This window comes from Lynx canadensis, chromosome A1, assembly GCF_007474595.2.
Source record: "Lynx canadensis isolate LIC74 chromosome A1, mLynCan4.pri.v2, whole genome shotgun sequence".
NCBI lineage: Eukaryota > Metazoa > Chordata > Mammalia > Carnivora > Felidae > Lynx > Lynx canadensis.
Window position 1 is genome coordinate 94,715,786 of NC_044303.2, and position 24,761 is coordinate 94,740,546.

A 24,761-nucleotide genomic window follows, 5' to 3' on the forward strand; every position below is an offset into this window, starting at 1 on the left:
GAAGAAACAATGATTTATCCTGATGCTGGTGAAATGTCTGGCTGTATAGAGATATTCTCTACGCAGCATTTTCTGAAGGCGTTTTCAAGGTAACTTTGCCTACACGTGACTTTCTTCTTTTTTCTAAGTAATCTGTGCCCCCAACATGGGGCTTGAACCCACGACCCTGAGACCAAGAGTTATAGGCTCTACTATCTAAGCCAGCCTGGCTCCCCACTGGCTTTCTTCTTTTATGCTGACTTCTGAATCCCATCCTGAAATCAGATGTGGCTCATGTGCCTCAGGTGGAAGTCTTTTCCCAGCACACCCTTTGAGATGTGAGGGCAAACTTGAGGTTATCTAAAGTGCATCCTCCCTCAGTCCTTCTCCATACCTTCTTTTGAAAAGGACAACAACATCCCCTCCCTCTGCAATGTCCTGTGTAGAAATGGTGGTCATCATTAAAACAAATACATATTTTTAAGTTTATTTATTTATTTTGAGAGAGAGAGAAAGTGTGCGTGAGTAGAGGAGGGGCAGAGAAAGAGCATCCCAAGCAGGTTCCACGCTGTCAGCATGGAACCCAACAAGAAGCTTGATCCTGAGGTTCTTGAGATCATGCCCTGAGCCAAAATCAAGAGTCAGAGGCTTGACCAACGGAGCCACCCAGGCGCCCATAAAACAAATCTTAAAGCTGTGTAACACCCTGACAAAAGCTTAGTTTTGGGGGCCAAAGAGATCTGGGTTTCAGACTCATGTAGCCTACTTGTACCTGTGGGGCCAAAAGGATCTTTCTGGGCCTCAGTTTCGTCATCTGAAAGATAGACATAACATCTAGTTCACAGTCATGGAATTAAATGAAGTAGTCTAAGTGCCTGGCACTTAGTAGGTCTCTAATAATTGGCATCCACTAGCCTAATATTCAGGGGGTATGTATCGAGCAGTAGGCACTAGGTAAAGAAAGGTGTAAGACCACTTCCAGAGCTGAAGACCCAGTAGAACTCCAGTTTTCTCAAGGTCCTCGACCACAGTGAATTAGAGCTTATGCCAGCATGTCTATCAGTGAGCTGCCTTCTCCAGGAAGACCGTCTTGCTATGAAGAAAAATGTCTGCTAAACTACCCAGTGTTCTGGGGGCGCGCCTGGGTGGCTCGGTCGGTTCAGCATCCAACTCTTGATTTTAGCTCAGGTCATGATCTCACAGTTTGTGTGTTCGATCCCTGCATCGGACTCTGCACCCGTGGACCGTGCAGAGCCTGCTTGGGATTCTCTGTCTCCCTCTCTCTCTCATTTAAAAATAAATTGAGTCAGTTGATTTTCATTCGGGCTCAAAGCCCCATCCTTGGCCACACTTGGAGGACCCCTGCTCTGGGAGTCTCTGCTCCCTTGGGAGCCTCTTCTTTTTGGGCTAGATCATATTTGGGGTCTTTCATATGCAATTTGATGTAATGTGAGGACTGAACACAGAGTTTGTTAAATCGATGTTCTCTTTGCGTTCCATTCAGTGCGATAGCCTAGGACATACCACATTGCTTCCAGCCCTATGAGCCTCTTCTACAGCCTGGAGCTGTTGTTTTTCAACTCCAGGATCAGCAGAGGTGGTGGCAGTGGGTCTTCCCGCCTCTGTGCAAGGGTTTTAAATCTGATTTTTGTGTCCTGGACCCCTTTCGGCCAACGGGGTTAGATCTATGGACAATTTCCAGAATGTTCGTTTGTTTAGGATGAATTTTTATGTTTTTTTAAAATTATATTTAAAAATTTTGTTGTTGTTGTTATTTACGTAATCTCAACATCCAGCGTGGTGCTCGAACTCACAACCCCAAGATCAAGAGTACCATGTTCCTCTGACTGAGCCAGCCAGGTGCCCCTAGAATGATGTTTTTAATCATATGAAATAAGATCTGTGAGGTTACAAAGGAAAGCAATTACACTGAAAGACACTTATCCAAATGTTAAAAACAATTTGTGATAGCAGTATATGTGTTTCATTATTCACCTATCAAATACATTCTAGCAGTGGGCCAAGAACTACCATCATTTTAAAGAAGGGGTAAGTGTAAATAACATTTTGACGGGTCGACAGCAATTTTAACGGGTGATGAAAACATCTGTGTTTTCAGTGGCAAGAAAGTCACAGTACTGCTAACACTATTATTATTTGTTGGTTGCGCTGTCATAGAAGGAAATGCCAGAATTTCAGTTAGAGGTTAGTGGGAATAAATATGTACTGTATTCTTTACTCATGCAAGGTCAAGAGCCCCTGCCTTGGGAAAACCAAGCAGGGGGGAAAAAAAAGGGGGAATTCTGAACACTTTTATTACTTTTCCTGGGACAGATATTTTGGGCTTATAATAGAATCCAATTAAACTTCAGTCCCCAGGGATATTGTATCATAATTTCCTTTTGCTTTATTTGTAATATGAAGAAGCAAGTCCCCCTATCCCCACCCCCAATCTATTTGTGGAAAAGTGTATTTCACAAAGCACTTAAATAAAAGGCTCTCAGGCAGAGGATTTACATAAGATACTCATTTCTCTCATTGCAGTTACACGGATGCCTTTTCAGGAAAAATTCTAGCTTGCAAGGATAATCATGAGCTCGTATTTATTCCCACGAGGAGGAAAACTTGTTACATGAAGAGGGTAGAGGGTTTAGGGTCCCTTGGTGGGGGGTGGGGGGTTTGGGGAGGAGAGATTTTCTTCAGGAAGCACCAAAGAGATCCCAAGCCTGCAGGGACTAGAGAGGTCAGGGGAGGTTTCTGGAGCCTTCTTGGAGCAGAGACCAGAGTTCAAAGGTCAAGTGCCGTGTTAGGTGGGAGGTGAGAGGTGTGTTTGTTACTGGGAATGGTGAGATCAGGCAGGCTCAGCCTTGAATGGGGGTGTGCGGGGAGTTGAGTGTAGACATGGGTGAGTTGGGGGTAGTTGGGACTGACCTTCTCTGCTATGGTGGGCTTGTGGGGTGCTATTGTGGGAACTCATCAAAGTCTTATAACAGGAATGAGATAAAGAAATATCGGATTTAGGAAAATATTATCACAACCACAATGGTTTGGATGAATTGAGGGTGGGTAGAAAATAGACAGTAGTTTTAGGATCAGATGGCAAGACTGGTTGGAGAAAACTAACACCTACTTGTTGTTGTTGTTTAAGGGGAGTTTAAGGGGATGATTCACCTGCAGGGCTCATTAATTATACAGATTACCAGGATTCTGCTTTGCAAATTGCAAGCCCAGTAGGTCTGAAATTTGAAAGTGTAACTGGGGGCCAGGGGTGCAAGAGCCAAACAGATGAGGTTCTGCTGTTCACGGTTCACAAAATCCAAAGGCAGAGAGAGGAGGGATGGTGAACGAGGAATTTATTTCAGCAAGGCCAACACCGGAAAGATCTCAAAGATTGTCTCCGAAGTGCTAGAAATACTTGTAGGTTTATATAAGGGAAATGTGGGACAGAGGTGGGTGGGTCTCCACAGGTGGGCAGTGTAGGTCAGGTGTATCTTTGTCTTGGGATCAGTCACTTGGGGTCTTGCTGGCTCAGGCCAGACCTAATTGCTTGAGCCGGTAGTTGGGTTCCCGTAGGAGCTGCTTTGCTCTCAGGGTCTTTTGCCAGAGTTAAGAAGTAAGCTGGAGATTTCACTCACATGTGGAATTTAAGAAATAAAACAGATGAACATAAGGGAGGGAAAAAAGAAGAGAGAGAGAGAGAGAGAGAAGCAAACCGTAAGAGAGTCTTAACTATACAGAACAAACTGGGGGTTGATGGAGGAATGGGGGGGGATGGGCTAAATGGGTGACGGCCACTAAGGACGATACTTGTTGGGATGAGCACTGGGTGTTATATGTAAGTGATGAATCACTAAATTCTACTCCTGAAACCAATACTACACTATATGTTAACGAGCTGGAGTTTAAACAAAAATTTGAGAGGTGCCTGGTGGCTTCGTTGGCTAAGGGTCCAACTTCAGCTCAGGTCATGATCTCACAGTTCGTGAGTTCAAGCCTGGTGTCAGGCTCTGTGCTAACAGCTCGGAGCCTGGAGCCTGCTTCAGATGCTGTGACTCCCTGTCTCCTCTGTCTCTCCCTTGTTTGTGCACTCTCTCTCTCTCTCTCAAAAGTAAATACACATTAAAACAAATTTTTTAAATAAACAAAACTTTGCGAAAAAAGATAAGCTGGAAAGATCTTAATTAGGAAGTAGACATGGAGGTCAGAATGGAAGTGGTTCTAAGTCCTCCTTCTTCAGGAAATTTACAATTTTTAAAATAGCTCCGTGTGATTTGAACTTCAGATGAATTGGAAAATACTCCGCATGAGTGTTTGGCTGATCACAAGTGACACTGCATGTGAGACTGTCAAAGGAAAAATTGCACGGGACACAGGTAAACAGGCAAGACTTGGTTCAAGACCGTGATGACAGGGGAGAGAAGCCAGAACTCAGTGTGAACTCAGCGTGACCCAAAAGGCAGAAGGAAACAACTGGAGGGCTTGACAGAGGCTGATCCAGGAGATGTGTCGAGCACTTTGAGTTTGCAAATGGTTTTCTCCGTGATTAAGCCACCTGTGTTTGCTAATTGGCACCCACCAATTAGCAAGTTAGGCTCTACCTTCCCACAGAGACTGGCAAACGCAAACACAGGTGCCATCTTCCTGGCTGATTGCATTTCAAAGGGATGCCTCCTAATCTTTGAGCAAGACATTCCTGGGTTGTAAAACTGGCTGGAGGCTCCGAGAAGATTTACATGTCAATGGGACAGAGAAAGAATTTATAACGATGAGTTTTCTGAAGTAAAAACTCTGGGAAAAAGGAGGTCAGTTTCAAGAGTCAGGAAGAAGCCTGGGCTGGGGTTTCGTCAAGCTGACGCAAACGTTAAAGCTGTCCCGGTCAAAGGTAAGTACCATTAATACTAAGGCCACTATCTGTAGGGTGGATTCCACCTGATAGAGAATGAAAAGGAAAATCAGGGGCGCCTGGGTGGCTCAGTCGGTTAAGTGTCCGACTTCAGGTCAGGTCACGATCTCGCGGTCCGCGAGTTGGAGCCCCGCGTCGGGCTCTGGGCTGATGGCTCAGAGCCTGGAGCCTGTTTCCGATTCTGTGCCTCCCTCTCTCTCTGCCCCTCCCCCATTCATGTTCTGTCTCTCTCTGTCTCAAAAATAAATAAACGTTAAAAAAAAAGAAAAGGAAAATCAATTGTTAGGGAAAGAAAACTCAACTTCCTGACCTACTATGGGGAACTGGAGAGTGCGGGATACAGAAGAGTGGACCATCTATGACTTAGACCTGGGAGAATGCAGATACGCTGATAGATCCAGCTGGCAAGCAGCAAGCCTGTGGTGCCAAACGCCCCCAGGGACCTTGGTAAAGCATAAGTCAGGCTTCTTCGGTAGAAACAGCACCCCTGTAGACAGTCCCAGCAGTGGATGAGAGGTAAGACAACCCACAGGGCTGCGGAAGCCCTGGTCCTTTCTGAGAGAGAACGCTGCAGAGCAGCCTGGGATGTGCGATTTGCGATTAGCATCCCGTGTTGACCTCACCTGAGTCACGCATCCATAAATGGCACCCTGTGTATACAACCAAGTATTTCAGAGCAAATTGCAGGCATGTTAGCAGCTGGGTTTTATGGACACCGGATGCCTTCCCTTTTGCCCATGTTGTACTAGAAATGTGTCAGAAAACTTGGGTGAGGAAACCAGGGCTTTTAGAGCACCCTGAGGAACTATCTGTGCAAAGAGGTGACACTGAACCCACAAGAGCGGATGGGATTTTCACAATGTTACTGATGGGATTTTCACAATGTTACTGGGGACATATGACATTCACGTGTCTTACTTTTTGTCAAGGGATTACGTGTAATGGGGGAACAATGGGGGCCTAAGAATGCAGACTCTTAAAGAGAAGTGGGGTGCCTGGGTGGCTCACTGGGTTTAGCGTACGACTCTTGGTTTTGGCTCAGGTCATGATCTCACGGTTCCTGAGTTCGAGCCCCGCATCAGGCTCTGTGCTGACAACAAGGAGCCTGCTTGAGATTCTCTCTCTCTCTCTCTCTCTCTCTCTCTCTCTGCCCCTCCTCTGCTCACGCTCTCTTGCTCACTCTCAAAAATAAAATAAACATTTAAAAAGAGAGTGAGAGAGAGAAGTGGATGGTCCCAGGGTGGTCTGCTCCAGCGAAGTCTGTGATGCTAAGAATGGTTAGAAGTTAGGTGTGATTTGTTCATGGAACTCCCGGCAGAGAAAAGCATTGGTCAGGTGGTCTGGGGGGAGGCAGATATGGGATTTTGGAGTGAGGGGTAAAAAAAGAAGCCAGGAGAGTGGATGGCTTTTGCAGGAAACCTGGCTTTGAAAGAAAGAAGGATGTAGAGAGAGAGCCAGAAAGTCCCAAGATTAGGTTACCGGAGATGTATCATACTAATGTGTTCTCTTTCAGTCCCAGTTCCTTCGTTTAGTGATTGGAAATGAATGAACAATCAGAGAAGAGTGTCACGCAAGAGGAACACACAGGTCAAAGCTCTCCTGAGAAAGACTGTCAGATTGGACAAAAGCAGCTGGTATGGCAAGTGGATATTAGGGTTTCATGGTATTTGGAGAGGTCTCAGCTCGGGGATCTCGGAGGTGAGCCTGGTCTTGGGTGGAAGGTGGGTCCCGTCAGGATTTCACAGGAAGGTTCTCTGCTCCTCCATAAGGGTGGGGCTTTTCCCCCATTTCTTTCTGCTCTCTGAGGGGCTGGTCTCACTTCACGGACCTCCTCTCTGCCACTCACCTCCCTTGATTTACAACCCAGTGTTCTGTGCAATAAAATCCTGCCCCTTGGAGAAAAATATTTGCGGAGACTATAGTCCAGTGTTTTTATTTAACAAGCCCTAAGGGTTTTTTTGCCCCCTATTACCTGCTGGTCGTGATTCTAAAACTTGGTAGATATTAATTCATCAAACTTGTATCACAGGATACTACCGTGACCCCGTTTTGCAAAGGGAATCAGTGAGGCTTAGAGAGGTGGGAGCTTGTTCAGTGCACACCCCTGACAAGTGGCCAAGGTTTGAACTTGGTCTCGTGTCTGTGTTCTTACACTTTTGTCATGGAACTGACAATGACAGTAGATGATATGAAGTTGTCTTTATTTCACAGCCATACCTAAATACAGAATTGTTTCATACGGTCTAGTTTGTAAAACAAACCCATACACACACACCAAAATGAAAATTTAAAGAAACATGGGGCACCTGGGTGGCTCAGTGGGTTAAGCATCCAACTTTGGCTCAGGTCATGACCTCGTGGTTTGTGTACTCAAGCCCTGTGGCAGGCTGTGCACTTACCGTGTTGTGTCTGCTTGGGATTCTCTCTCTCTCTCTCTCTCTCTCTCTCTCCCTCTCCCTCTCCCTCTCCCTCTCCCTCTCCCTCTCCCTCTCTGTTCTTCCCCTGCTTGTGCTCTCTCCTTTCTCTCAAACTAGTAAATAAATAAACTTAAAAAATAACCCAGAAAATTTAAAGAACATATTTATATTATTTTAGACAAACTGGACTATTATTATAAGCTAAATCAACTGCAGACAAGGCTGAAGTTGTTACTTACTTGTTACGCTGAAATTCACACTTTGAAAGTTTCCCTTTTGTTTCCAGGTGTGGTATTTCATCTCTGTATGACAGCCTGTGTGTTTTGGGGCCAATGAGATTATATTCTTCTGAAATCCTTCAGAAGAGCATTCCCTTCCCTGGTGACCTATGTGCCACATTTTTGAAATAAGGTGTCAGGATTTATTGAAGAAGCATCTTTGTTCCTTGTCTTTCTCAATTGGGCTCCATTTCTTTTCCATCTGCAAATGTCCCCAGATGGAGTCTTTTGAAAATTTCCACTAACACTCTAGAAAGCCATGGGAGGAAGATTTTCTTCCTCAAATCTGGCTCTTACTGAGAGTGGATCCTTCAGGTGGGTGCACACTGCCTCGAAGTGATCTAACAACAGGATTGTTGTAAAACATTCCAGAACACAGAGGGCGGGGTGGGGGGGGATGGGGCTGTGTGCACTTTGGGGTCCCATTGTGGTTTGAGACCCTTCACCTTGAGTTTCTGCAGCCAAGAGTTGCAGAAGAGCTCTCTTCCCTTTTTCTTTCCCTCCATAAAATGCTAATTCTGACTTTCATCCCCATCAGATTTGAGAAGCCAACTGGTATTTTCCAGGTGTAAGAGGAATTCTGTTCCTGCTGGGTTGTTTTCTGTGGTTTTCCTTTTTTAATTATATGAGTTTTTTACTGTGGATTTCTTCATTCAGAAAGAATGACCTAACTTGAGGAAATTTACACGTGAGGATATTCACATCATCTTTAGAGACTTAATCAAATAAAACTGTTTCTTTCTCTGGGTAAAACATCTGTGCTTTCATGATATTATGGCAGAAGTTTATTTTGAGGGGCGCCTGGGTGGCGCAGTCGGTTAAGCGTCCGACTTCAGCCAGGTCACGATCTCGCAGTCCGGGAGTTCGAGCCCCGCGTCAGGCTCTGGGCTGATGACTCAGAGCCTGGAGCCTGTTTCCGATTCTGTGTCTCCCTCTCTCTCTGCTCCTCCCCCATTCATGCTCTGTCTCTCTCTGTCCCAAAAATAAATAAACGTTGAAAAAAAAAAATTAAAATGTTAAAAAAAAAAAGAAGTTTATTTTGATACAACATAAAACAACTCTCAAATTCTTACTAATAATACATTTTATTTGTTTCGTAGCAACAGATAGAGCGGCAGTTAAAATGCTTGGCGTTTCAAAACCCGGGACCACAGGTAGCGGACTTTAATCCTGAAACAAGGCAGCAGAAAAAGAAAGCTCGGATGTCAAAGATGAATGAGTATTTTTCTGTGAAATACAAGTAAGATCATGATTTATTGTATTTGATTTGCGGGATTGTAACATGCCTGAATTCTCCTGGACAAAGCAAAGATTGCCTCTTCTTTATGTTTTAAAAATATCTTTTCTCAAGTGCAGTATTGCCCCATGTATTTGGAAGTTAGCAACTTCAAGAAATAGACAATAATCCCAGACTAGTAATCAGTTTTTTTTTAAAGGTACCAGAAACCCTTCGATTAGAGTAATAGCTTTAGTAAGAAAGATGATTAAAAGTAAGAAAGATGTAGGGTCCAGCTTTGGCTCAGGTCATGGTCTCACGGTTGGGGGGTTCAAGCCCCACGTCAGGCCTTGTTCTGATGGCTCGGAGCCTGGAGCCTGCTTCGGATTCTGTGTCTCCCTCTCCCTCTCTCTCAAAAATAAACATTAAAAATTTTTTGAAAACTTAAAATTTTATGCCCATTAAAATACGCCTTAAAAATAGTGAAAGACAAACCACAGGATAGGAGAAGTTATTTATAATTTGGAAGGTCAGTATCCAGAGTTTAGATAAGTCAATAAGAAAAAGATAAACATCTAAAGAGAGAAATGAACCAAACAATGAAGAAAAGGCTAATGAACATTCAGGATACAGAAGCTCATCAGTACAGCAGAGAGGTTCCAGAGAGAGACAGCATTTAGTCTGACAATACCAATGTTGATGAATTTTGTTTTTTTATGTTAAATCTTTTTTAACATTTATTTATGTTTGAGAGATAGAGCACGAGTGCGGGAGGGGCAGAGAGAGAAGGAAACATGGAATCCTAAGGAGGCTCTAGGCTCTGAGTGCCGGGCTCGAACCCACAAACCGTGAAATCATGACCTGAGCTGAAGTTGGACGCTTAATCAACTGAGCCACCCAGGGCCCCTTAATTTTTTTTAATGTTTATTTATTTTTGAGGGAGAGAAAGAGAGTGATCGGGGAAGGGGCAGAAAGAGAGAGAGAGAGAGAGAGGGAATCTGAAGCAGGCTCCAGACTCTGAGCTGTCAGCACGGAGCCCAACATGGCAGTCAAACTCACGAGCCATGAGATCAGGACCTGAGCCGGAGTCGGACACCGAAGCGACTGAGCCACCCAGGCGCCCCAGATGCCCAATGTGGGGCTTGAAGTCACGACCCCAAGATCAAGAATTGCATACTGTACTGACTGAGCCAACTCAAGACCCCAAGGGATTGTTATTACTTAAAGCTGTGGTTCCTCTTGGAGGGCGGGGTTGAGGGATGCTGTGGGCGGGCCATGGAGAAGACCTCAGTGCCATAATACCCTTTAATCAAGCTGGGCAGTGGGCAAGTGGAGATTTGGTTTATTCTTCTTCTTTACCTTTGCATTTATGTTTTGCACACTTTATTTTTTAAGTTCATTTATTTATTTAAAAGTAATCCCATTGGGCGCCTGGGTGGCTCAGTCAGTTAAGCATCCGAGTCTTGATTTTAGCTCAGGTCATGATCTCACGGTTCGTGGAATCAAGCCCCACGTCAGACTCTGTGCTGAGTGTGGAGACTTCTTGAGATTCTCTTTCTCCTTGTCTCTCTCTGTCCTGCCCTGGCTCACGCATGTGCTCGCATGCTCTCTCTCAAAAAATAAATATATAAACATTTAAAATAATCTTTGCCACCCAACATGGGGCTCAAACTCATGACCCCAAGATCAAGAGCTCTTCTAACTGAGCCAGCCTGGCACCCCTGTTTTGCACACTTTTGTATGTCTGATAGTTGAGAGTTTTATAAAAGAAAGCATCAGATGGACAGGAAACTATAAAATCTGTGTGTTGGTATCAGAGTGAAGGCTAAGGAATATTTTTGGATTAAGGCAAGGTGACAAGGACAAGATCTGGTATGTGCTCTCTGGTGGCTTCATGACCACGGTTTCCATATTGGATTTTTTTTTATTAATTTATTTTTTAATGTTTACTTTTGAAAGAGAGAGAGAGAGACCATGAGTAGGGGAGGGGAAAAGAGAGAAGGGAGACACAGAATCTGAAGCAGGCTCCAGGCTCTGAGCTATTAGCACAGAGCTCAATATGGGACTTGAACCCACAGACCGTGAGATTATGACCTGAGCCAAAGTCAGACTCTTAACTGACTGAGCCACCCAGGCGCCCCCATATTAGATTTTAAATCTCCTGGTCTGCTGGCACCTGGATTTCCTGGTGGACATGGGAGGGGGTGGTCTGTGCATCCCACAGACAAAGCGCTTCAGGTGTAAATCCTCTTTGGAAGGTATTCCCGATAAAGTGAGAAAATCGGGCAGCAAGTTTCCATAGTGATCCCCAGCCTCCCCTGCTTTGTTAGGAGAGGGAGGAAGAAGGAACAGCGTTACTCAGCTGAACCGGAAGAGAGGAGATTCTGTGCCTGTTTCAGGATAAAGGGAGCAGAAAAGTGGACAGTCTCACCGCACCAGCTTAGGGCCAGCCCTTGTTAATTTTTTACTTCCAATTGTTAATAGGGGATACAAGCTATATAGAGGCACTTTTGTCACACTGAGGCTTTCATGCGGCTCACTTTTGAAGGGTTTATTTCAGAAGGGCTCTGTTTGGAGAGGGTGGCAGAATTCTTGTGGAAGCTTTTGCCTCCTGGACGTGTTGCGGGGGCTGACAGAGAAAGTGTGGGCACTTAGAGCGGGGTGTGGGCTCCGCTGCTCGCCTCGGGTGCAGGACTAATTGCCTTCACTTAGCTCACGACGGATCCTACCACCTTAATCACCTGCTTTCTCTCCTTCCACACTGGGTAAGAAACAAAATCAGAAAGGAAGGGAAGCAAGGGTACCTGGAGACTGTTAGGTAGCAAAGGACTGTTAGTGTGCGTGTGTGTCTTTCTTCTAAATGATGATGGCGTAGTAATGCCCAGTTCTAATATTTATCTCGAGTTATTAAAAATATAACTGTATTCACTGTAGCGGTTTAAAAAAAACTTTATATATTTTGACAGAGAGTGCGTGTGCATGCGCAAGTGGGAGAGGGGCAGGCAGAGAGAGGGGGAGAGAGAGAGAGAATCCCAAGCAGGCTCTACGCTGTAAACCCAGAGCCCGAAGTGGGGCTCGAAGTCACCAACTGTGAGATCATGGCCTGAGCAGAAACCAAGAGTCAGATGCTCAACCGACTGAGCCACCCAGGTGCCCCTCCCTCTAGTGTTTTTTGTTTTTTGTTTTTTTTTTTTATAGAAAGAAAAAAAGAGTGCAATTTTTCAGGGAAAACTTCATCAAGGATGATTACAGTTTTGAAGAAAAATTGGGGGCATTCATAGGAAGAAGATTTTATTCAGCTGTTCTTTCTCATTTGCTTCGGTGGAATAATCTGTTCCCCAGCATGCTGGGAAAATGAAGTGACTAGCCTGGTCGTGTTGGGAATCCGCGGCATGTTGGCTGAATTTCCCCAAACACCGCTGCCATATCACATTCTGGAGCGTGACTGGGTAATCTTGAGGATGACATTTGCTCAGAATAGACGGGCTGTATTTATGAAGTGAGCTGCATAGTCCTTCATTCTCCGTGCTGAGGAAACCGGGACTGTCGTCTGCTTTCTCGGCAGGGTCAGGAAGAAGTACGACAAAAGTGGCCGGCTGATCTGTAACGGCGCCGATCTGTGCGATTGCCTGGAGAAGAATTGTCTGGGCTGCTTCTACCCTTGTCCCAAGTGCAACTCCAACAAGTGTGGGCCCGAGTGCCGGTGCAACCGTCGGTGGGTCTATGATGCCATTGTCACCGAATCTGGGGAGGTGGTCAGCACACTGCCATACCCCGTTCCTGACTAGGAGCTGTTCCCTGGGAACAGCTTTGTTTCTTCTTTCTGTTTCTTCTTGACAGTGAAGCCAACCTCTTTCTCGTGGGTGGATTTTAGGGCTTGGGGGAAATGCTGGGAGAAGATGCTGAAGGTTCATGTTCTCTGAAACTGTAGAACAATGTAGAATGGGCAGTCGCTCCAATGCCTTCACTTGTGACCAAAGGGTGACAGTGCATGGTCTCAGCATCGCCTCGCCCGAACACCTCCGTCTCTGCCCTCAAGTCAAAAATGTCTTTCGTCTTTACTGGTACCTGAGAAGATGTAGTTTTAAGATGTTCAGAACTCTGTAGCTGAGAGCTCTCCTTACAGAGAACATACAATCATAAGTTTGTAAGAGCTAGCTACCCTTCCAACCTTACACACAAGTTCCAAGTCCGACTCGCTTCTTGAATTAAAAATACACCCCCGCACCCTGTGACTTTGCACTGTATTGTCTTGGTTTTTATTGTTAATATGTTGATAACATTAAAATTAAATTTGGTAATACCTGGCAGTATTTTTATGAAAAATTTGTATTTTATTTGCAAAATTGAGAAATTGGGATGACAGTATCCTACACGCCAGTGGTTGACTTTTTCTTTGCAATTCAGGATCAGTATCTCAAGATTCTTTTCAAAAGGAGGAAACAAGTTATGTAAAAGTGTGTTGTTGTAGGTTAGTTGACTAGGTAGATGATGTGATTTTTTTCAATTCTCATACATTGTAGAAGGTTATACAGACCTTTGAGCTGAGCCTTCTTTGGATTTGCTTTTATTTTTTTAATTAATTCCTTTTTATTTGGGAGAAAGAGCATGGAGGGGGGCAGAGGGGGAGGGGCAGAGGGAAAAAGAGAGAAAGAGGAAGAGAGAGAATCTCAAGCAGTTTCCAAGCTCAGCATGGAGCCCAAGGCGGGGCTCCATCCCGTGAACCATGAGATCATGACCTGAACTGAAATCAAGAGTCAGATGCTTAACTGACCGAGCCACCCAGGTGCCCCTGGGTCTGCTTTTGTAACAGAATCCTTTGCTTTTGTAACAGAATCCTGTTTACCCTAAGTCAGGGGTCTCATACTTCAGAGTGCAACAGAACCACCTGGAAGACATTTACATCATTGATTTTGCTGTCCCCCACCAAGAGTTTTGGATGCCTTAGGTCTGGGGCAGGGCTCAATAATTCGCATTTCCAAGGTGATGCTGCTGGTGTGTGCATTTCACCTGCAGAAGCATTAATTCAAGTTATATGAACTATATAATATATGGAAGCCTTTAAATACAGTAATGTATAATTTTTTAAAAAAAAGATTTAGTATCGGGGCACCTGGGTGGCTCAGTCGGTTGTGTCCAACTTCAACTCAGGTCATGATCTCGCGGTCTGTGAGTTTGAGCCCCGCGTCGGGCTCTGTGCTGACAGCTCGGAGCCTGGAGCCTGCTTCAGATTCTGTGTCTCCCTCTCTCTCTGCCCCTCTCCCACTCACACTCTGTCTCTATCTCTCAAAAATAAATAAATGTAGGGGCGCCTGGGTGGCGCAGTCGGTTAAGCGTCCGACTTCAGCCAGGTCACGATCTCGCGGTCCGTGAGTTCGAGCCCCGCGTCAGGCTCTGGGCTGATGGCTCGGAGCCTGGAGCCTGTTTCCGATTCTGTGTCTCCCTCTCTCTCTGCCCCTCCCCCGTTCATGCTCTGTCTCTCTCTCTGTCCCAAAAATAAATAAACATTGAAAAAAAAAATTAAAAAAAAAATAAATAAATGTAAAAAAAAATTAGTATTTGATTTTAGAATAAACTTGAAATGTTATAAACAGGAGTTTTCAGGGTTTATTTTTCCTTCTTTATCAGTGTCCCAAGCACATGTGCCAGGGAAGTTTCCGAATGATTCGCGACTTGTTACTTGACAGTATGTTTTGGGACTAAATTAACAAAAATCCTAAAAGTTATGCTATGACTGTGGTATTCCTGTGTACGTGGCCTGAGAACTTACTCTGTTTTGCACACAATTTCCTGGGTTTTCCAGATTCAACTCCCTTTTACTGGGCCTCTACTTAACATTTGTGAGCCACACGTGATGCTAAGTGCATCCACTTCATCACCTTGAACCGTCACCATCCTGTGAAGAAGGCGTGAAACCCAGTGACCCAGGTCTGATCCTTTGAAATGCTCACCAGCCACCTGCCAGTCAAAGGAGTGGGGGGAGCTGTTTTGTCTGTTTGTTTATATTTTGTTTTGTTTTGAGAATATTGTTTTGCAAATGGCTGACCAAATGGATTATTTTATTATTTTTTTTTTTAATTTTTTTTTTCAACGTTTATTTATTTTTGGGACAGAGAGAGACAGAGCATGAATGGGGGAGGGGGTGAGAGAGAGGGAGACACAGAATTGGAAACAGGCTCCAGGCTCCGAGCCATCAGCCCAGAGCCTGACGCGGGGCTCGAACTCACGGACCGCGAGATCGTGACCTGGCTGAAGTCGGACGCTTAACCGACTGCGCCACCCAGGCGCCCCATGGATTATTTTATTATTGATTTTAGAATCATATGGTTTTAAATTTGAAAAGGAATCTTCTATGTTGTCGAGCCAGTGAATTGGTCAACAAATAATAACCAAGAGGTCGTCCTGTGCTGGGGAACTGGGCTAGGCAGAGATCCAGCTGTGAGCATAGTCCAGCGGGTTCCTGTCTTCAAGGGGATTTTGGACTAAAACCTGTCTTGCTGTTGTTTGATTTTTACAAGCGAGGAAACTTAGCCCCAATGAGATCAAATGACTCAGTTAAGGACACACAGAAGACCTGGCCACTCTTGGTATTTTTGAACCCCAGTAGTAGGTCAGTCTTCTTTCCATGAAACCAAGCATTTCCCTGGTTTGCCTGGTCATGAAATTCCTTCAAATGCTTTTAATAATACTCATTCTGAGCCCTACCCTAAACCTCAGGAATCAGAGCCTCCAAGGAGGGGGCCTGGAAATCCATACTTTTTTTTTCCTCCAGCACCCCAGGTAAGTCTTATGATCACATAAGTTTGAGAAACACTGCAGTATTGCTAGCTGTCCTATTTTCATGTTAATAAATAAATAAATAAATAAGGCAGGGAAGCTGGGTAGCTCAGTTGGTTAAGCATCTTACTTTGGCTCATGTCATGATCTCACGGTTTGTGGGTTCGAGCCCTGCTTTGGGCTCTCTGCTGTCAGCACAGAGCCTGCTTCAGATCCTCTGTCCCTCTCTCTCCCTATGCCCGCCTCGCTGTCTCTCTCTTTCTCCCCCAAAAATAAACATTAAAAATAAAATAAGGCAAATTAACCTTAAAGTGTCTTTACCTTTGGCCTCTTCTTATCATTGAGTCTTAAACATTAGATGAGATAATCTGATTTAACTGGTTTGGGGGCGCCTGGGTGGCTCAGTCAGTTGAGCATCCGATTTCTGCTCAGGTTATGATCTGATGGCTCCTGAGTTCGAGCCCCGCATCGGGCTCTGTGCTGACAACTCAGAGCCTGGAGCCTGCTTCAGATTTTGTGTCTCCCTCTGTCTCTCTCTGCCATTCCCTGCCTTGTGCTCTGTCTCTCTCTCTCTCTCTCTCTCTCAAAAATAAATAAACATTAAACAAAATTTTTTTAATTAAAATAAAATGTATTGATTTAAAAAGTGTGTTGGTAAATCATGTTGGGAAGTTCTCCAAGTAAAGCAAAAAATAAAATAAAGTAAAAAAATTGAATGGTTACTAAGCAGACACCTCCTACTGCTTTTATGGAAACCTAGCAAAACATTTGATGAAGTGCTTTTTTAGGAACCACATTATTTCATCTTGATCTAATGCCATTTCTATGCATTTTTTAAAAGGCTCCTGCACTAAATGATTATGGCAAAAATAAATCTAGGGGAATTGTCAGAAATTTATTTTGCAAGTGTCTAATTTTTATCACAAAATGAACAAAGCTCTTTAGTGATCTGAACTAAATTCAGATTAGCCAAGGAATGTAGCTGTCCTGTCTGATGACACGAACCAAGGAAATTGTCTTGTCATTGTAACAGGATTTTCCTCTTTCTTGCTTGGCTATCTTTCAATCCTGGCATATGTCTTCATGAATATGTATAGAAGTTGTAGATATCACAGATTGTTCTTCCATAATTCCTCGGAAACTGAAACGTATGAGTGGGTCTGCGGTGCTTGGCCATAGAGGTTATTTGCCGCATGTGCCCAGGGGGTTCCTTTCCCATAGTCTACACTACCAACCACACCTCCTATAGTTAGTTGTTCAGCAAAGTGGTCCTGTAGGCAGGTGCCATTGGATATGTGGATTTCTCTATCTCTCTTTTTTAAGTTTATTTATTTTGAGAGAGAGAGAGAGAGAGAGAGCGCCTGCAGGGGAAGGGCAGAGAGAGGGGGACAGAGGATCTGAAGCAGGCTCTGTACTGTCAGCACAGAGCCCTATGTGGGGCTCAAACTCACAAACTTATGAGATTATGACCTGAGCAGAAGTTGGACACTTAACTGGTTGAGCCATCCAGGCACCCCTGATGTGTGGATTTCTTGATTGCTTGCATTTATTGACACTTTTAATATGTGCCAGGCATTGAGTGCTTTAGCTTACCCTGTAGATAAAATCCTTTTATCTTATTTCTTTTCCTTCCTTCTTCCTGGTGTCTACACCAGCAGAAGTCAGTTTTCAGGAGCATTCAGGAGAGTGGCCCATATTTATGATCCAGGCTAAGCAGTTTTACTCTGTGTTTCTTTTTCAGAATCTCTATATTTTAATCCTGTATTTGGAATATTCTTTTTCCAATTGACAGATTTCCTAAAATTCTGCCTATTTCTATGGTACTTTTCCTTCATCCTATAGAAGGCAATGGGCTTATCATCACTAGTCATGCCTAACAAACAGTTGATTTTGTTTACAGTTTGTAGTTTTAGCTGTTTTACACTTTATATGATTGTGTTCTTGTTTTTTTTTTTTAATGTTTATTTATTTTTAAGAGAGAGACAGAGCATGAGCAGGGAAGGGAAGAGAGAGGGGGACACAGGATCTGAAGCAGGCTCCAGGCTCTGAGCTGTCAGCACAGAGCCCAATGCAGGGGTCAAACCCATGAACCGTGAGATTATGACCTGAGCTGAAGTGGAACGCCCAATTGACCTAACCACCCAGGCACCCCTGTCTGTGTTCTTTTTAAATTCGCCAATGTTTAGGTCATATGTAATAAATTCAAAGAGATCAAGGACTGGGTTTAAATGATTTTCTTCAATAGTGCTTTCAACAGCCCTTCATGCTTAATAGATCCATTCATTCATTCATTTATTTGTTCATTAACCAAGCACCTCTTACTTGCCAGACACTTTATTAGGTACTAGGGATACAAGGTGTAAGAAAGAAAGAAAAAACCCTAGGCTATATGAAGTAAAAAGGAACCCCCCACCCACTATCATTCCTCCTGTCTGAGGCCCCTATCCACCTGCCTGCTTATCTCCTGCTTTCAGAGACATCTTATGTTTGTTGTATATGTAATGTCCAGCCTTTTTAGCTGTACTTAGAGGAATAGAAAAAGTGCATCCACCCCAACTTTCTATAAGCGGAAGTTCCTTGTTTGGGTTTTGATATCAAGGTAATGCTGGCTTCACATAAGAAGTGGGAACTCCTTGGAACACCTGGGTGGCTCAGTCGGTTAAGTGTCCCACTTCGGCTCAGGTCATGATCTCACGGTTCGTGGGTTTGAGTCCCACATCGGGCTCTGTGCTGACCGCTCAGAGCCTGGAGCCTGCTTCAGATTCTGTGTCTCCCTCTCTCTCTCTGTCCCTCCCCTACTTAAGCTCTTTGTCTCTCAAAAATAAATAAACATTGAAAAAAATTAAAAAAAAAAAGTGGGAACTCCTTTCTTCTATAGAAGGCTTTGTTTCAGATAACATTTTTCTTCCTCAAATACTTGCTGGAACTTGGCAGTAAAGCCATTTGGGCCTCAAGGTTTGTTTTTTAACCCATTTTATTTAAATTTTCAAATTTGTGAACATTACATCACACAAAATAAACTCATCATTTTACCTATAAAATATTTTCTGCTAATTTTAACTGTAAACTATGAAAAGGAGAGTACAAACCAGTATCCTTTTAATAAATTCCTTTCCCCTCTTAAATTAGCCCGAATTGGGTTCTGTTGTTTATAAACCAAACACCCTAACTAGTGTAGGTACCACCCAGAAAATGGAGAGACATTTATAACTGCAGCAAATTCCTTTCCAACAAACTTTTTTTGAGAATCGTGTTCGTTTTCTTTTTTAAGGTATACCTAAGGCCTGATTTAAGAGGTCTGAGTTAGAGGCTCTCCAGGTTCTTTTCAACACATCTGTTTCCAGTATGAACCGGTATGCTCCTGCAATGGCAATTGAAAACGTGTTGTTATACAACTCACAGAATGTGTCAGCTGAAATAGAATACAAATTACCTACTTTTCAGGAGTTATTGCAAGCAAGTCCCAGAGACAGAAGAGAGAAAGAGAGAGAGGAAGGAAGGAGGGTGGGGGAATGCTTCTCTTTAGAACTGCTTGAGATTCAGAATCTCCTTCCAGCTTTAAAATTTTCTATAGAGCACTTGGCAGCAGAGTAGCATTAAATTATATGATTTCTATGATTTTTGCATATATTTTTGGAAAATGAGGCTCATTTGCATTTTGCAGTTTTTAATAACCCATTTTCCTAAAAGGTTTGTAGAGAAGAAAAAAAATTACATGTATGGTTTTGGCTCCCTCTGCTGGCCATTCTTGGGCACTTTAAGTCTACACAAGAGACTCCATCACTGAAATAGATTTGGGATTCTTTTCTCCTGAAAGTTCAATTCAACATTTAGTTTAATGTCTCCAAATTTATGACAGCTCTTTAGGTTTGGTAAATATATTTTTATTTTGCTACTCTTTTTTCTTTTTGCTTCAGAACTATCCCTGAAAACAGGAGGCATTTAGCAGAAAAATAGTTTAGAAAATATTTCAGATAAAATGCGTAACTCACATGTCTCTCAAGCTGTCGGTGGTGAAGGTACCCAGTGGAATGATATGTGTTTTGTTTTGTTTTTTTAAGTTTCTTCGTTGTTTTTCCACGATCAGCATGTAGGCATGTTTACGACAGTTGGGGTTTTGCAACTACAAAGAGCTGGGGCTAATTGAAGCCAAAAAAGGGTCCATCCCATGTAAGGAAATGTACAAGAGCTGGCCTTGGGAAGAACAGATGCCCAGGCAGCTCTGTGGGGCTGGGTAGCATTGTCCTCCAGGACCAATTGCCAGGTGAGCTGGGGGAGAGGCAGGTTGTTAGGTGTCCCAGTAGCTAATTAATGCAACAAACAAGCCAGAGAGGAAGACGTAAGGTTTTTTTTTTTAATTTTTTTTTTAATGTTTATTTCAGAGCATGAGTGGGGGAGGGACAGAGAGAGAGGGAGACACAGAATCAGAAGCAGGCTCCAGGCTCTGAGCCATCAGCACAGAGCTCGATGCGGCGCTTGAGCTCACGAACGGCGAGATCATGACCTTGAGCTCAGGAACCTGGAGATCATGACCTGAGCCGAAGTCCGATGCTCAACCGACTGAGCCACCCAGGCACCCCGGAAGTCGTAAGCTTTTAATCACTGCCTCCCTTTAGAGGGAGACTGAAGCCAGACAAAGCATGACTCCCCCGTTTCATTTTCCTAATGGTTGAGTTCAGGTGGATCTGGGCAATTGCTGCCAACGAGCCCTGAACAAAAGGCTTCTGCAGTTTCACACACCCTGTGTTGGGGTCGACAAGCGGGGGGGGGGGGGGGGGTCAGGTCTAGGATAATGGCTACTGTAGTCAGTAATGGCTGGAAAAGTAATGGCTACTGTAGTCAGAGGGGGGGAAAGGTGTCTTTCAGATTCCCTCCTCCTCTCTGTAAGGAGCCCCCACCCGAAGTGCCTAAAGAAGACGTGTGTGTACCCAAAGCCTCAGAGATAGAGACCAAGGAGTGAAGACACTTGGCCAGAAATTGAGATGTGCCAAGAGCATGTGCCAAAGGCGCCCAAGTCCTCAACTGCGACTCCCCCAAATTCAATGCACTGGCTACACACCCTGCTGCCGTGGGGTGGGCAACCTCCCTCCTGAAGTCTGCCAGGGAAAGCTTTTGAAATTGCCTGTGGTCAGGCTGAAAGATCACACATAATTTTTTAAGTAGGAGCCAGATTCCTCCTCATGTTGGGGTGAATCGGCTCCTGGGGTCAATCACTGGAGTTTTAGAGTCCCTGGGGAAAGTCGTTGAGTGGTCCTGAGGCAGATCAGAACCTACCCTACACAGACTAAAGATCCCAAGAAGACAGCATGGAGAGGGAGAAGGGGATTTACCCAAATAAGATCAGGAGCTGTTGCAAAACTGAGAAACGAAAAGTTAGGTGGGTCAGCTCACTGCCCATGTACAACCCCTGCTCTGGTCTCTCCATTCTTAGAAAAAGCAAAGCAAAACCAGTTGTAGAAAAGATATCTCTTGAGGCGCCTGGGTGGCTCAGTGGCTTAAGCATCCGACTTCGGCTCAGGTCATGATCTTGAAGTTTGTGGGTTCGAGCCCCGCATCAGGCCCTGTGCTACTAACTCAGAGCCTGGACCCTGCTTTGGATTCTGTGTTTCCCCTTTCTCTGCCCCTCCCCTGCTTGCACTCCATCTCCCTCTCAACAATAAACATAAAAAAACACAAAATATTAAAATAAAAGGTCTCTCTTTAGGTTGATGTCTATTGCTGACCCCTCCCTTTATCTGAACAGCCAGGCTTCTAGAAATAATATTCAAACATTGCCGTATCCATTTTTTTTTTTTTTTTTTTTTAGCTTTTAAGTAAATTCTACCCACAACATGGGGCTCGGACCCACAACTCTGAGATCAAGAGCAACATGCTCTACCAACTAAGCCAGCCAGGCGCCCTTCAGTGTATCCACTTCTCTGTCACTTATTTCTTCATTTGTCAACTCACTATGTTCTTTGCATTGCCCCCCCCCCCCCCGTCCCGCCTCTCCCACTCCAGTCCTCCACCCCATGCAACCCAAACTTCCCTTGCCAAGATCCCCAATGACCCCACTGTGGTTAAAGCCCAAGAACCTTTATATCATTATGTTGGTTGACCTCCTCTTAGTGTTTGATGCTGCTGGCCACACTCTTTGTTTTTGAAACCATCTCAACCCTTGACTGTACCTCTCTCCTCCGTGACGGTTCCTTCTCAGCCTTTCCTGTTATGCATTCATCACAACGTTTCTGTCGTGAGCCCTTGTGAAAGTAAAGCTCCTTGATACCCTCAGCCTTTCTGTATCTCTCAGCAGGACAGTGGCTGAGAGCCAGGTCTTGAGTTAGCACACGGTGTTCAGGTCCTGGCTCTACCCACCACCGACGAGTGAGTGACTGTGGGAAAGTTATGCAAATCCTCTAAGGTTTGTGAATTTCCTTACCCACTCCAGTGGACCTGCCCACAGGACTGTCGTGACATACAATGAAATAATGTTCTTCAAATAATGCTGGGCACAAGCATAGCTTGATAAAGTGTGGCTCTCATGGTGTATTCCAAGCATCCACAGTGGCCTGTGTTCACCTCAATCACGACACTTTTTTCCGCCTTATATCTTTTTTTTTAATTTCTTTTTAAAAAAATTTTTTTAATGTTTATTTTTGAGAGAAACAGAGACAAAGTGTGAGCAGGAGAGGGGCAGGGAGAGAGGGAGACACAGAATCCGAAGAAGGCTTGAGGCTCCAAGCTGTCAGCACAGAGCCTGACACGGGGCTCAAACTCACGAGCTGGGAGATCATGACCTGAGCTGAAGTCGAACGCTCAACTGACTGAGCCACCCAGGCAGGCGCCCCTTTAATTTCTTATTGGTTTGTAAATTCCTTGAGTGGGCGGACTGTGTTTTTAAAATCTCAGATCTTAATCTGGAGTATTTTTTACAATTACTAAACCTATACTGATACATTACTATTAACTCAAATGCGTACTTTATTCAGGTTTATTAGCTTTTGCCGATGTCCTTTTTCTGTTTGAGACTGTATCACAAAGAAGAAACTTCTCCAGTGTAGACACAGAACCAAGGATGGGTTGTTAGAACAATGAGGTTAGGTGACATGTCACACAAATTCTGTGAATGACCTGGGGCTCTCTTGAGACCAGTTAGGACCTCTCTGGCTATTTGACTTGTTAGAAGGACCACTTTATCTTCAGTGATGTGGCGCTGACTGGTTCTGAAGAAAAAACTAACTATGGCCCTCTCATCAATTTAGGAACATAAACAGACGCTAAAGGGAAAACCTCTTAAAATCCTGTGTAAACAAAAGAAAAGCAGTTATACCGAAGAGAGAAATGATCAGCATTTTTTTTTTTTTTAATTTTTTTTTTTTTCAACGTTTATTTATTTTTGGGACAGAGAGAGACAGAGCATGAACGGGGGAGGGGCAGAGAGAGAGGGAGACACAGAGGGAAACAGGCTCCAGGCTCTGAGCCATCAGCCCAGAGCCTGACGCGGGGCTCGAACTCCCGGACCGCGAGATCGTGACCTGGCTGAAGTCGGACGCTTAACCGACTGCGCCACCCAGGCGCCCCGATCAGCATTCTTTTTAAATGCAATAGTATTCATAATTTACTGTGAGCTTTCCTTTCCCCATACACACACACAAAAATCACCCTTAAGTGAATTTTGATGATGATTAATGAATTAAAATTATTTACAAATTACCCTGAGAAATAATGTTAATATTTGGGTCACTCAAAGTAATGTTAGTGATATGTAACCTCTTTTAGTACCTAATGTACCTAATGTAAAAAAAAAAAAACAAAAACCTGGGCACACAGTAATTCATTTATTTTCATTATGTTTTGAATCATGACTTTACTGTTACTGTAAAAATAACACATCCTCATTATCAGAAAGTTCAGCAATACAAAGAAGTACACAGTAAATGGTGAAAAATTATAGAAAATATTTTTATCTTTATTTTAAGTTTTTTAGCTTTATTTATTTTGAGAGAGAGAGAAAGAGAGAGCACAAGCCAGGGAGGAGCAGAGAATGAAGAAGAGAGAGGATTCCAAGCAGGTTCTGCCCTGTCAGCTCAGAGTCCAGTGCAGGGCTTGAACTCATGAACCGTGAACTCATGACCTGAGCCAAAATCAGATGTCAGATGCTTAACCGACTGAGCCACCCATGCGCCCCCCAAATTATAGAAAATCTTACCCACCAGAAATATTGTGAACATTTGCCAAACTGAATTCCAGTAATCTCTGTATGCATATTTATATCTAAATCTCAGTTTATATAGGATACATGCAATCTACATATAGACAAATGGAAATGATTTTATTCAAGTGGATAAGAGAAGGAAAAGAAACTGAAGAAATTATTTTAGGTAGTTGTTTCTTCAACAAAGAAAGGTTTGTGTGTTCCTAAAATACTCCTCTAAAGCAGGGGTCTCAAACTCAAGTGGCTTTGGGCGTAGACTATAAGTCACAAAGCAAGCTGTAAATGTAAAGTTGCTTAGTATTGTTTCCAGAATAAAAATCTCTCGGATTACATTGCCTATGTCCTCACTGAGTCGGTCACACAAATTGAGCAAAACACCTCCACAGTCCGTGGCCCAGTATCTAGATTGTTACCCTTGCGACAATTAAGAATAGACTAAGAAGTCCTAGTCAATTTATTGCCTGAGTGATGTATTTCACCCCATTTCATATGGGGTGTCTGGGTGGCTCAGTCCACTGAGCGTCTGACTTTGGCTCAGGTCATGATCTCACGGCGCTTGTGAGTTCAAGCCCCATGTCGGGCTCTCTGCTGATGGCTCAGAGCCTGGAGCCTGCTTCGGATTGTGTCTCCCTCGCTCTCTGCCCCTCCCCCACCCATGCTCTGTCTCTCGTTGTCTCTCGAAAATGAATAAACGTCAAAAAAATTTTTTTAAGATAGGGTGATGTAGAGAGTTTAATTAAACCTTAGTTCTACAATGGATTTAACATTCACTACATGCCAAAGGACCCCCATTCCTGACTCGTTTGTTTTCATTAATCTCTTGGTTGGCTTGTTTTTAACTCTCGGTTTCCCCAGAAGGAACATGTAAAAATTACAAGTGCAATCCCATTTGAGCATATGGGAACTTTGGTTAATAATTGCATAGCATATTGGCTGGATTTAGGCATTTTTCTCAAAACTTTGTTGCCAGTGAAGAAGTCTGAGGCTGGTTGATTCT

The 24,761-nt window shown here is 43.9% G+C and overlaps 1 protein-coding gene across 1 annotated transcript; it reads left to right on the top strand.

The window, feature by feature from the left end:
• Positions 1 to 6,423: 6,423 nt before the first annotated feature.
• ARL14EPL (ADP ribosylation factor like GTPase 14 effector protein like) lies at positions 6,424 to 13,030 on the top strand. Its single transcript, XM_030297650.1, has 3 exons — positions 6,424 to 6,516; positions 8,678 to 8,817; positions 12,359 to 13,030. Exons 1-3 carry the CDS (start codon positions 6,424 to 6,426, stop codon positions 12,579 to 12,581), a joined length of 456 nt encoding a protein of 151 aa, XP_030153510.1. The 3' UTR covers positions 12,582 to 13,030.
• Positions 13,031 to 24,761: the final 11,731 nt, after the last annotated feature.

Excerpts from the sequence above, each read along its gene's own strand:
- ARL14EPL (XM_030297650.1), top strand. The coding sequence starts at position 6,424 with ATGAATGAACAATCAGAGAAGAGTGTCACGCAAGAGGAACACACAGGT. Across the intron at positions 6,517-8,677 it reads AGATTGGACAAAAGCAGCTG|CAACAGATAGAGCGGCAGTT; the intron begins GTATGGCAAGTG and ends TTTGTTTCGTAG. Across the intron at positions 8,818-12,358 it reads TATTTTTCTGTGAAATACAA|GGTCAGGAAGAAGTACGACA; the intron begins GTAAGATCATGA and ends CTTTCTCGGCAG.